Source organism: Acanthochromis polyacanthus, chromosome 23 (genome assembly GCF_021347895.1).
Source record: "Acanthochromis polyacanthus isolate Apoly-LR-REF ecotype Palm Island chromosome 23, KAUST_Apoly_ChrSc, whole genome shotgun sequence".
NCBI lineage: Eukaryota > Metazoa > Chordata > Actinopteri > Pomacentridae > Acanthochromis > Acanthochromis polyacanthus.
The window spans coordinates 551,295-565,693 of NC_067135.1; the positions used below are offsets into that span (position 1 = coordinate 551,295).

The 14,399-nt window shown below is 41.9% G+C and overlaps 1 protein-coding gene across 5 annotated transcripts in view; it reads left to right on the forward strand.

Annotated features, from left to right (window-relative positions):
- Positions 1 to 14,399, forward strand: part of LOC110968805 (disks large homolog 4-like) — a 39,683-nt gene that overhangs the window by 7,347 nt on the left and 17,937 nt on the right. For 2 of the 5 annotated variants that reach the window (XR_007939774.1, XM_051944001.1), the window contains exons 1-2: positions 2,417 to 2,783; positions 8,258 to 8,308. Coding sequence is in view for 4 of the 5 variants with exons in the window: in XM_051944001.1 (XP_051799961.1) it covers positions 2,694 to 2,783; positions 8,258 to 8,308 (141 nt within the window). In the remaining variant the exon portion in view is untranslated. Of the gene's footprint in view, positions 1 to 2,416; positions 2,784 to 8,257; positions 8,309 to 13,620; positions 13,696 to 14,399 lie in introns of those variants that run through there. The other 3 variants (XM_051943999.1, XM_051944000.1, XM_051944002.1) reach the window with 3 other exon arrangements.

Sequence of the window (14,399 nt, forward strand, 5' to 3'; positions counted from 1 at the left end):
CATGTATAATGTGAAAAGTATCGGTCCTAAGACAGAACCCTGAGGAACTCCATGATTAACTTTAGTATGCTCAGAAGAGTTATTGTTGACATGCACAAACTGGAACCTATCTGATAAGTAGGATTTAAACCAGTCCAGTGCTGTCCCTTTAATGCCAATTGAATGTTCTAGACGCTGTAATAAAATGTTGTGGTCGATTGTGTCAAACGCTGCACTAAGATCTAACAAAACAAGTATAGAGACTAGTCCATTATCTGATGCTATGAGAAGGTCATTAGTAACTTTCACTAGAGCTGTTTCTGTGCTATGATGCACTCTGAAGCCTGACTGAAACATTTCAAACAAATTATTCCTAAGTGTTCACATAATTGATTTGCAACTGTTCTTTCCAGAATTTTAGAGAGAAATGGTAGGTTGGATATCGGTCTATAGTTAGCTAACACATCTGGATCTAAAGTGGGCTTTTTAAGCAAAGGTTTGATGACAGCAACCTTAAAAGCCTGTGGTACATAGCCTGTTACTAGAGAGAGATTAATCAGATCTAACATTGAAGAATTAATTAAAGGTAAAATCTCCTTGAAGAGTCTAGTTGGGATAGGATCTAAAAGACATGTTGATGGTTTGGATGTAGAAACTGTTGAAATGAGTTCAGAGAGACATATAGGAGTGAAGAATTCTAAAGATTCACACTACACACTATATATATATATAACACACTACAACGCACTATTACATACTATTACACACTATAACACACTATAACACACTATTACACACTATAACACACTATTACACACTATTACATACTATTACACACTATAACACACTATAACACACTACAACGCACTATTGCACACTATTACACACTATAACACACTACAACGCACTATTACATACTATTACACACAATAACACACTATTACACACTATTACACACAATAACACACTATTACACACTATTACACACTACAACACACTATAGCACACTATAACACACTATTACACACTATAACACACTATTACACACTATTACACACTATAACACACTACAACGCACTATTACATACTATTACACACAATAACACACTATTACACACTACAACACACTATTACACACTATTACACACAATAACACACTATTACACACTATTACACACTATAACACACTATTACACACTATTACATACTATTACACACAATAACACCCTATTACACACTATTACATACTATTACACACAATAACACACTATTACACACTATTACACACTATTACATACTATTACACACAATAACACACTATTACACACTATTACACACTATTACATACTATTACACACAATAACACACTATTACACACTATTACATACTATTACACACTATAACACACTATAACACACTACAACGCACTATTGCACACTATTACACACTATAACACACTACAACGCACTATTACATACTATTACACACAATAACACACTATTACACACTATTACACACAATAACACACTATTACACACTATTACACACAATAACACACTATTACACACTATTACACACTACAACACACTATAGCACACTATAACACACTATTACACACTATAACACACTATTACACACTATTACATACTATTACACACTATAACACACTATAACACACTACAACGCACTATTACATACTATTACACACAATAACACACTATTACACACTACAACACACTATTACACACTATTACACACAATAACACACTATTACACACTATTACACACTATAACACACTATTACATACTATTACACACAATAACACCCTATTACACACTATTACATACTATTACACACAATAACACACTATTACACACTATTACACACTATTACATACTATTACACACAATAACACACTATTACACACTATTACATACTATTACACACTATAACACACTATAACACACTACAACGCACTATTACACACTATTCCATACTATTACACACAATAACACACTATTACACACTACAACGCACTATTACACACTATTACATACTATTACACACAATAACACACTATCACACACTACAACACACTACAACACACTATTACACACTATTACACAGTGTGGGCTGAACTCTATCTGAATGTGATGGATTCTCATTGCTGTTTTGGCTGGCTGTTGCCATAGCAACGGTGAGGAGGGTCATGAGATGGGGAGGGAGTGTAACCATAGCAACACTCTCTCCCTCTCTCTCTCTGTCTCCCTCTCTCTCTCTCTATCTCTCTATCTCTCTATCTCTCTTTCTCTCCCTCTCTATCTCCCTCTCTCTCTACCTCGCTCTTTCTACCTCTCTCCCCCTCCCCCCTCAGCAGTGACATCACAGGGGGGAGGGGATTCCTTCCTAGAGGGAGGAGTGGTTGAGCGACATAGACATGTATTGGAGAGAGAGAGCAGTGGAGCGTGTAGAGAGAGAGAGAGGGGTGTTTGGACGATCGAGCGGAGGAGGAAGGAGGGATGACGGATGTCCACATCTTTTCACATTTCTCTCCTTCATCAGGTCGTCCGTGTTGGTCCGTGTGTCTTCCAGCCATCCGTCATGCGTGTGCTGGTCGTTAGGTTGTCGCGGCAGCTAACGAGCTTAACGAGCAGCGTGTGTTGATGAATTATTCATGGTCGGGGCCTTTATGTAACGCTGCAGAGCTCCAGGGATGTTTGTGTCGGTGTGGTACGCCAAGAAGATGGGCCGCAGATTCATCAACAACGTGAGGAGAGCCAAGAGGCAGCGGCAGAGGATGATGGTAAGAGCTGCTTTACAGGGCTCATTAGGCTGGGATTGGTCCATGAGGAGGGGGCGGAGCCTGGGCTGCTGGTTTATCGGGCTCATTAGGCTGGGATTGATCCATGAGGAAGGGGCGGAGCCTGGGCTGCTGCTTTATAGGGCTCGTTAGGCTGCGATTGGTCCATGAGGAGGGGGTGGAGCTTGGACTGCTGGTTTATAGGGCTCATTAGGCTTGGATTGGTCCATGAGGAGGGGGCGGAGCTTGGACTGCTGGTTTATAGGGCTCGTTAGGCTGCGATTGGTCCATGAGGAGGGGGTGGAGCCTGGGCTGCTGCTGCTGGGAAACCTGGGATGTTTCTGGAATGTTTCTGGGATGTTTCTGGGTTGTTTGTGGTCCGAGTGTTTCACATCTTCGTGTTGGAGGTTTTCTGTCTCTGGGTCTCTGTGTGACTCCGGCTTCTTCTCTGTCTTGCTGTTGTTAGTTCTTGCTTCTGTCTCATTTTTCTTGTTTTTTTCTTGTATTTCTTGTTTTCATTCCCTCTGCTGTTGTCTTTTGACTCCTTTTTCTTGTCTTCTGTGTTGTCTGTCCACGGGTCCAGGGGGATGGTAGAGACACTCTCATTGGCCTCGTCTTACTGCTTGTTAGCCTGTGATTGGCTCCTTGGAGGAGGGGGCGGAGCCTGAAGCAGGCTAAGGGTGGTGACCTCCCTGAGAAACCAGAACTTGGTTGTTAGTGATGTTTGAAAGGTGGAAACATCTGGTTCAGCTCCAGATGTTCCACAGAGACCGGAGGCTGAGTAAAGCCTTTAATGAACTCCATCTTCCATCAGATCGGATCACTATAACACACTGTGGATCACTTTAACCCACCGTGGATCACTATAACCCACCGTGGATCATTATAACCCACTGTGGATCACTATAACCCACCGTGGATCATTATAAACCATCGTGGATCACTATAAACCACTGTGGATCAGATTAACCCACTGTGGATCATGAAGTCCTCCATCTCTGTGGAACCAGAACATCTTGAGGTGTTTCACTGGTTTCCCTCTCAGTCTTTCTGAGGAAACACTTCCTGCAGTTCAACCTGAAACTCTCTGAATCGGAGTTGGTCCTTGAGAACCAGAACCAGGAGGAAAGTTTTGGATTTTATAGAATCTCCAAACTTCTAACTCAGATTTGGTTCATTTTCTTGAGGGAACGTCATAAATGGTGTGTTCAAGGACTGTCAAAAAGTTGATAATTTTGTGTTCTTTTACAGTTTCTGATTATTTCTCATTTTTTGAAGATGACGTGTTTTAAACCTGGTTTTGGGTCAGACGGTTGATAATGACTTATGTTCATGTGGCGAAGCAGGAGAACATCTGCAGCTACAGGAACATGACATAGAGGAGAACGTAGACCTCAGAGTAGATCTCATGAAGCAGCCTCCTCAACCTGTGGTGGGACTGAGGTGATCAGAGATTCCAGGTGTTGGTTCCTTTGTCTTCTTCCAGTCAGAGCTGGTGATGTATCTGGAGGTTCTGACTGTTGATGGAACCTTAATCATGGACATAAAGTCCAAAATAAACACAACTTATCCATAGATAGTGACTTCACTGTGACCTGCTCAGCTGTGGAACATCCTTTACTTCAGCTGTAGAACGTCCTTTAGTTCAGCTGTAGAACATCCTTTAGTTCAGCTGTAGAACATCTTGTTGGACCTTAGATGGACCTGTACCTCCAGCCTTTAACCCCCTACCATATGTCGTGTCTTCACAGACTAATGTCTAACTGATTATTTTTATGAAGAGGAAGATGTTCCTCAGAGATGTTCTTGTGAAGGAGATCTTAGAAGCTGCTGTGTCATTGAACCAAACATTCATCTTTTCCTGAACTTGAAACAGATGATTTGTAGCGTAAACTGAAGAGAGAAGCAACTTAGAGACAAGATGGTTTAAAAAGAGTTATAAAATAAAACCAGAGTGAAGGTTCTGTGATTTCTATTTTAGAAGATTGTTCAATGTTCGTGTTATTTTACAGCCTTTAACCCTCTGAACTCAGTCAGAAGATAGATAGAATGATCAACTTTTCAACCTTCTGACTGTCCTTGAACACACCATCTGTGATGTTCCCTCGAGAAAAGAAACCAAACCTGACTTTAAATGATAAAAATTCATGAAAAGCTTTTTATTCTATGTGTTTGGAGTTCAGGTTGAACTTCAGGCAGTGGTTCCTCAGAGAGACTGAGAAGAAAACCAATAAAATAAATGCAGCAGAAATGGTGAAAAGAGGAGCAGGGTGTTGGAGATCAGCATGGAAGAACATCTTCTAGTAATTGGAGATCCATCCAGCATGGTGGAAAATCTTCTAGTAGTTGGAGATCCATCCAGCATGGTGGAACATCTTCTAGTAGATGGAGATCCATCCAGCATGGTGGAACATCTTCTAGTAGATGGAGATCCATCCAGCATGGTGGAACATCTTCCAGTAGATGGAGATCCATCCAGCATGGTGGAACATCTTCTAGTAGTTGGAGATCCATCCAGCATGGTGGAACATCTTCTAGTAGTTGGAGATCCATCCAGCATGGTGGAACATCTTCTAGTAGTTGGAGATCCATCCAGCATGGTGGAACATCTTCTAGTAGTTGGAGATCCATCCAGCATGGTGGAACATCTTCTAGTAGATGGAGATCCATCCAGCATGGTGGAACATCTTCTAGTAGATGGAGATCCATCCAGCATGGTGGAACATCTTCTAGTAGTTGGAGATCCATTGAGCATGGTGGAACACCTTCTAGTAGATGGAGATCCATCCAGCATGGTGGAACATCTTCTAGTAGTTGGAGATCCATCCAGCATGGTGGAACATCTTCTAGTAGTTGGAGATCCATCCAGCATGGTGGAACATCTTCTAGTAGATGGAGATCCATCCAGCATGGTGGAACATCTTCTAGTAGATGGAGATCCATCCAGCATGGTGGAACATCTTCTAGTAGATGGAGATCCATCCAGCATGGTGGAACATCTTCTAGTAGTTGGAGATCCATCCAGCATGGTGGAACATCTTCTAGTAGATGGAGATCCATCCAGCATGGTGGAACATCTTCTAGTAGTTGGAGATCCATCCAGCATGGTGGAACATCTTCTAGTAGATGGAGATCCATCCAGCATGGTGGAACATATTCTACAGACGATGAGCAGAGTAGAGAGGAAACATCTGGAGACAGAAAAACATCTACAGTATGAGGAGATGATAGGAACTTCAGGAGAAACCAACAGGAGATTCTGGAAGACGTTTCTAGAAATGTCATCCAGGTCCATCACCAGGATCTGGATGACTGAACCTCCACAGAAGTCTGAGGAGACACCGTTAGTTCAGGTTTAACATCTAAGGAGAAACATGGTGGTTCCATGTTTTAGTGTTTTAGTAAAATAAATAATCAAATAAATGGTTCTTTTTTCTGGTTTCCATCATTCTGAGTCCTCCTGACAGAAGATGTTCTGAGTTCTCTCTCCATCTTCATGGTGTTCTGATTCCACAGAGCTGCAGGACTTCAAAATGATCTACAGTGAGTTAAATGAGACCTTCCGAGGGTTGAACGTTGGTCAGAGGATCCACTTCCTGTCTGGTCTCTGCGTGTATTTCAGTGTGGATATATTTCAATCAAATGTTCTGTTCCTGTCTGCTGCTGTGGAGAACATCACGTAGAACCTGGTGGTCCTGTTCTGTTCTCCAACAGTGCTGGAGACAGACTCAGAGTCCTGGGAGACAAAGAGCTTTAATTATTCTCCAACTCTCAGTAGACCTCCCTGCTATATAACTACTGGAGCTGCTGCTCACATAGACAGAGAGAGAGAGAGAGACAGAGAGAGGTAGAGAGAAAGACAGACAGACAGACAGACAGACAGAGAGACAGACAGGTGATTAAAGAGACTCTCCAGATGTGTGGGATGACGGTGTACTAACGTTCTAAATGAATTCAAACTGACTCAAAGAGCAGAAAATGTCTGAAATGATAAAATACTGAAGATGTTAAAATACACTAAACTACATAAAGAACAGAATGATTTCAAGAAAAGACTTGATGGATATCACAGATGACTGAATAAATTCTAACCAGAACATCAGAACATGGACTTGAAGAACCCAACGTCCTGAAGAACTCATGGACCTGAAGAACACATGGACCTGAAGAACAGATGGACCTGAAGAACACATGGACCTGAAGAACTCATGGACCTGAAGAACACATGGACCTGAAGAACTCATGGACCTGAAGAACAGATGGACCTGAAGAACTCATGGACCTGAAGAACAGATGGACCTGAAGAACCGTGAACCAAAGAAGTGCTGACATGTGATCTCTAAAAGGTTGGTTTTTGTCCAGAAAGTTCTTCTGTCCCATCAGTAGAACGTTCCTTAGAGAACATCAGCTCTGAGGAACATCAGCCGTTAACCATTACAGCTGAGTTCCTGATCCACACCTTGACTTCTTCAGCTGCTCCTCAAAAATAGATGTGGTGTTTGTGACCAGCTGTTGGAACTAAACCTTGGAGAAGATCTGCAGCTGGATTCCAAGACGGAGCCTTGAGGAACTCCATGAGTTACAAGAGAACGCTCCCTGTTGAAGTTTCAGGATCCACAACAGCAGAAACGTCTGAACCAGAGCTTCATAAACTACCTGTCAGAAGATCAAGAAGAACTCTTAGAAGAGCAGCTGGACAACTAGACTGAAGGTCTCCATGGAAACCTTGATTTATTTAATCTGTTTGGCGTCCACCTGGTTCAGTTCAGAAGGTGCTGAGCAGAACTTCTACCTTCATGGTTTGATGTTCTGAGCAGCTGCTGGTCCTTCAGACTGAGGGTTATGTTTTAAACTCAGATTTGGTTTATTTCTTGGACCTGCAGGTCAGACGATGTGTCCAAGGCCCGTAGGAGAATCTGAGGAGACTTTGTGTTGGACAGGTTCTGTCTGCTCAGTGGAGTCTGGAGGGTTTCAGAAACCAGAGCTGGTTTTAGGGTTAATGCAGAATGTGGATGGGTTCAGACCATCTCCAGATGTTTTAGATTATTTATATTTTATTTCAATAAAAGTTGGCCAGATTCAAACTTTATACTCTCAGAGACTTTAACATGTTTTAATTTTATTTAGATTTAGATTCCAGGTTCTCCAGATTATAACTTGTAAACTCTCAGACACGTTAACGTCTCCAGATGTTTTACTTATATTTCTACTTTGAATCAAAGTTGTCCAGATTCCAACTTTCTTCCCTTCAGTTCTGAAACCATCATCATCATCTTCTCCACAGGAAGTGACGTAATAGCTGTCCTGTAGCCCCGATGAATATGTGGAGGAGATGATGAGAGGTGGTCGCCATGGCTACGGCTGCAGTTGCCATGGCAACTGGCCCCTTGAGGGCTCAACACCTGTTACCATGGAGTTTCCGTGGTGACGAGCAGAGAGATGCTGGGATGTGAGTTTAACCCTTCGTGTTTTTACAGATGAACGGATCCGAGGGAGAGCTGGAGTATGAAGAGATCACTCTGGAGAGGGTGAGACACACAACATACACAAAATATACACAACAGACACAAAAAATATACAATATATACACCAAACAGACACAAAATACACTCTGGAGAGGGTGAGAAAAAATTTATTTAGCATTTACTGAACCAGGTTAGTCCCATTGAGATCAGAGATCTCCTTTACAAGGGAGACCTGGCCAAGAGGGCAGCAGCATGGTCACATTAAAAACAGTAAACAACAGATAAAATTCATCAGGTGCAGAAAACCTAAATGCTTTCTGGTCCAGCTCAGATCTTACTTTGGGGACAACAAACTGCAGAATATCCATAGATGGGAGATTGGACTTCTGTTTTTCCTTGTTAAAAGACAAGACAAACAGGAAGGAACAATACCCAGAATGGTTCTGTAAATAAACACATACCAGGGACTGAGACGTCGTGCACTTCAAGACATCCAGTTTACTTTAGAATAGAGCTCACAATGTTGAGTAAGGGGACCATATCTGAATATAAATCTCAGCACCCCATGGTACACACGATCCAGCATGCTAAGACAGCTAGCAGAAGCCTTCAGATACAACACATCTCCATAGTCAATAACAGGCAAAAAGGTTGTTTCTACCAATTTCTGTTTCACACAAATGGAAAAGCAAGTATTGTTTCTGTAATAAAATCCTAATAAGAGATTCTTTTTTTTTTTTTACCATATACTGAATGTGCTCCTTAAAAGACAAACGGTCGTCAATTAAAAATCCTAGATATTTAAAAGTAGACACCAACTCTATTTGTTGACCATTTCTTGTAAAAATGTTTCCGGACAGTGCTGATCAGGCAGTTTTTGAATTAGTAAAGAACACACGTTTTGTTTTTTCTGCATTTAAAACAAGTTGCAGATGACAAAGTTGTTCCTGTAGACTATCAAACACAAGTTGTAAATCCTGAAAGGCCTCAGCAGGAGTGGGTGCTGCTCAGTATGACATAATATAAGACGGTGTCATCAGCATAGAAATGAAAAGCTGAGTTTGGAATATTCTGACTAGGATTATTTATGTAAATAGTGAATAATAATGGACCCAGCACAGAACCTTGAGGGACGCCCTTTCTCACTTGCAATACTTGAGAGGAAAAGCCCTCCTTCTGAACAGCCTGGGTTCTGCTGGGAAGATAATCTGGAAACCACCCAACTGCTTGTTGAGAAAGACTTATAGCTGAGAGACGTTTGATTAAAGGAACATGATCAACAGTGTCAAACACCTCTGAAAAGTCCATAAAAGGAACAAACAGCAGTGCTTCTTGTCAAGAGCTTCAGCCAAGGGCGTCAGTTTGTTTTTAAAAGTGGGAGGATGGAGACCACAGCACTTTGAGAAAATGTCAAAGAATGGCGGCCAAATGCCGCAAGCTGGACTCGAACTCACAACCACCACACCAAAAGCGGAGGCTCAAGTTGTTGAGCTATCGGTACATGCGGGTAAAGAGGTCTGTGGGCCGTTATAGTACTAATTCTCCCGGGCCGAAATTTTGCCCCTGCAAGCTTCCACTTGGCACAGGCGCAAATTTAGCATCTGCGCGTTTTTTTGTTTTTTTTTAACCTCACGAAGGTGTGCTGCATGTCTGTGAAACTCTCGGCCGAGTGCGGATGGTGCGTTCAGGAGCGTTGGAATTTTCTATACTACTGAAAATAACTGGGTTTACAACGGCTTACATGTGAAGAATTTGAATGTGTTGGAGACAAAATGACCCCTGACAAAAAGTGGGGGGACACGTCCCCACCGTCCCCCTAAACTGACGCCTATGGCTTCAGCTATGTCATTTATGACCTTCATGGCAGCAGTTACAGTACTGTGATTTTTGTGACACCCTGACTGAAATGGTGACAAAACAGAGTTGGTGGCTAGAAATTCTTTTAGCTGTCCACTGACCAGGGATTCAAGCTCCTTTGCCAGAACAGAGAGTTTAGATATCGGTCTGTAATTGTTTAAAATACTAAGGTCACCTCCTTTTAGGATGGAGATAACAGGAGCAGACCTCCAGTCCAAAGGGATTTCATTTGAAGTCAAAGTAAGGTTAAAAATGTGGCACAGTGGTCTAGCTATAATTTCAGCTGCCAGCTTTAGGAAGAACGGTTCCATGTTATCAGAGCCAGCTGGTTTTGTAGGATTCAGTTCTTTTAGAGCCCTCATGACCTCTGTTGTGGTAAAGGGAGTAAAGTTAAAAACCCGAGTACTGTCATTGGCTATTTCAGGTGTAAGTGATACTTCAGTAGTACTGTCAGTATTATATCGAAAACCGGAGGAAAATAAAATGACTATTTATTCAACGTTTCTCCTCTGTCACTCTGAGACCATAAACAGGTATACTAGGTGGAAGATTGACTGATTTACAGCGAGCAGACTAAGATCTGATGGTCTTCCAGAAATTCTTAAAGTTTTTGAGGCTTTCTGTTTTGGAAAAATAAAATTCTGATTTAGCTTTCCTAAGGACAGAAGTAAATTTATTTCTTAATTGTCTAAAATTCAGCCAGTCCACTTCTAGTCCTGTTTTATGTGTCCTGGCCCAAGCAGCATTATGTTCATGCATTAAATCTGACAGGTCTGTTGTAAACCAAGGATTATCACATCCTTCAACTCTACATTTACGGAAAGAGGCATGTTTATTCACTATACGCAAAAGAAGCTTTTGTGGAAATATTTCCAGGCCAGTTGAACTTCATCAGTAAGAGCAGTTCTATCCCAATCAAAAAGGTAGAAGTCATGCAGAAAAGCAGGCATCTCAAATAGTTTTATATTATGTTTTTCAACAAAACGAGGCTTTCTATTAGGAATATGGTGATTTCTAGACAATTTGATTTCAGGTGCTAATAGTTCAAGTTCTTTATTTTCTGACTCAGAGAGCACTAATTTAACATCAAAGTTCTGCTGAATATATATATGGCCACTCCACCACCTTTTCTTTGTCAATCAGTTCGAAAGACATTATATCCTTTAATGTAAATATCTTCATCATGGACAGATTGTTCAAGCCAAGTTTCAGATAAGACTACAATATCAGCATTTGTTGAGTCTATCCAGGGGCCTGTTTCACGAAGCAGGTTTAACAAACTCTGAGTTTAATCCTCAACTCTGAGTTGATCTACTCTGAGATAGAAAACTCCGAGTTTTCGGTTTCACAACGGCTGATTTGAGTTGGTTTAATCAACTCGGAATAGTTTCACTCGGAGTTAAGCGCGTGCACCACAACTCTGAAAAGACAGCATCAATGGAACCCCGATTCGACGAGTCACCATGGAAACGGGGAAGCGAAAAGCTGCGTTTTTGAACTGGAAGTTTTTAACGCGCTCATATGGCGAGTTTGAACACGTTTTTAGAAAGAAGTGCAACACCGCTGCAGCTGCAAAAGAGAGAGAGACGGCGTGGAGAACAGCCCGGATCAATGCGTAAGTTTAAATGTAGTCCTTTGTAATCGTAATAATATTACAGGGAATAACTGTCTGAATGGTAGAATATTAAGTTATTTCATTTAGGTGAAATCTCGTGGGGCAGCAGCTTAAGATGAATTACAGGTGAATTATGTTAACTACTGGAACATGAACTGAACTATCTCTTTATTTGTAGGAAATAAAGAAGAGCAAATGAAATGTGTATCATGTCTTTATTTGCTGTGGTGGTGATGATGGAGACTTCAACTCTAAAGTGATTATTGCATACGGTGTCTCTGACTGCTCTGCTGTCCTGGATAGCTGCAGGTGGATGGGCTCATCATCTGGGTCTTCAGTTTGTAGGGCAGGGTGTTGCTCTCCTCTAATAGTGGTAATATTATGAAGAACAACACATGCCACAGTAATATCACAGGCCCTCTCAGGGGTCACCCTGAGGAGACGTAGGCTCTGGAAACGGGCTTTCAGCAGGCCTATGGTCATCTCCACCCGGGCTCTGGTCCTGCAGTGAGTCCGGTTGAAGTTCTGTTGGGGGCCTGGTTCAGGGTCAGGGTATGAGGTCATCAGCCTGGGTTGTCATGGTAACCCCTGTCACCCAGCAGAAGGCCATCAAACTCTCCTGTAATGTATAGTGGATACATCAGAGTATATTAAAGGAGGGAGACAAGAGAATTCTATTGTGAAAATCTTTATGCTGCTGACCACGCTGCAGTCTGTTGCTCAGGTTAGACTCTCCATAAATCCTGGAGTCATGAACAGACCCAGACCACGTGGCCTCCACATTAGAAATGATGTATGCAGCATCACATATGATCTGGACAGTGCAGAGAATGACAGATGTAGAACTATGATGCAGTCTTTAACATTTAGAAACAGTAGTCAGTCTACCTGTAGCCTACCTGCACATTTATGCTGTGAATGGACTTCCTGTTCATGATGTGAGGGAGCTGTGATGGGATGTGTGTGCATCTATGCAGCCAATCACACTGGGAAATCCTAAAAGAAATTAAAATGACTGATCCCAGTCTGAGGCTGCAGCACAATGTCATTAACAGAATATGATTTAAAATGAATGTAACAGATCTCTACATCATTCACCTGCAATCCTGTGGATCCTCCTTGATGCTCTGACAGGTTTATGTCCACAATGATGGTAAAAGTCGTTTCAGAGCCAGGAAAACTTTTCTGACTGTCCTCCATACAGTTGTCTTACTCTGCATCTCTGACATCATATAAAAACTTTCATTTGCAAAGAACCGCAGCAACACACAATATCTGCTGGATGTGAGAGCATGACTGGTTGGTAATGTAAATGTAAGGACGGATTAGGTTGTTTATGTAGATTATGGACTTGAAACGATTACGAAACGGTACCGCTCAAACCGATAATTGTCTGGAAATGCGAGAACATTTATGCTCGGTCTGATAACAATCTACCGACGAATATTTAATGATCTGTGCAGTAATGCTGCTCCTTTATCCACTGGATCGTTAATAAAAGCTGTTCTACGCCAAAACTCGCTCGCTTACTGACTGAATGAATGAGGAAATGAAACAGCGTGTGGCTGAAAGAGGGCGGAGACAGAGAGAAACTGGAGGTTTTCTCAGATAAACCTGCTGGTGACCAGGTTAGAGTCATAGAGTCTGTTACTGCGGTAACTGACCCAGAGTTTAAGTTACCCCTCTTTGTGAAACAGGCTCGAGTTACCCCTCTGTCTCAGGGTTAAGTTACCTCGCTTCGTGAAACGGAAAACTCTGAGTTTCCCTCATTTCAGGGTTAAGAAACTCAGAGTTTTCACTAAACCTGCTTCATGAAACAGGCCCCAGATCTTTATCATGTCCAATTTAGAGACTAAACTCTGAACACTGACATGAATAATCCTAAGACCAGATCTAGCTTTAAAATCTGTAGGTACAAATGTACACAAGAGACACACAACACACACACACAACACACACAAAATACACTCTGGAGAGGGTGAGACACACACAAACACAAATTACACAATATATACACAACACAGACACACAATATATACAAAACACACATAAAATATACACAAAATACACTTTGGAGAGGGTGAGAATGCACACAGATGCACTCTGCTACACTCTGCTGCTGTTTTTAGAACGTGTCACTCTGTGCTCTGAAGCGGACGTCTCCTAAAATAAACTCCACCCGGCTGACATCAGCAGCTTATTTTTAGCTCCTCACTGCTGCTTTTAGAAACCAAACCTGCCCAGCCTAAAGTTTATCACATCTGCTGACACTCTCCACAAAAACACCTGCAGGACTTAGATCTTTATTTACCAAAGACAGACCATGGATGGAGAACGAGTGGACAACCTCCAGATGTTCTCAACACATCCACACAAAACACCAGCAGTCTGATACAGTCCATCCATCCATCTGAATCAGATGTCCAAACCACCTCCACTGGTTCCTTCAGAGGTGAAGGATCAGCAGCTCTACTCTGAGCTCCCTCCAGATGTCTGATCTTCTCCTCCTATCTCTAAGACTGAGCCCAGACACCCTACAGAGGAAGCTCATTTCAGACGCTTGTATCCATTATCTCATTCTTTGGGTCACTACCCAGAGCTCATGACCATAGGTGAGGGTTGGAACGTAGATGGATGGTAAACTGAGATCTTCTCCTTGAGGCTCAGCTCCATCTTCACCAC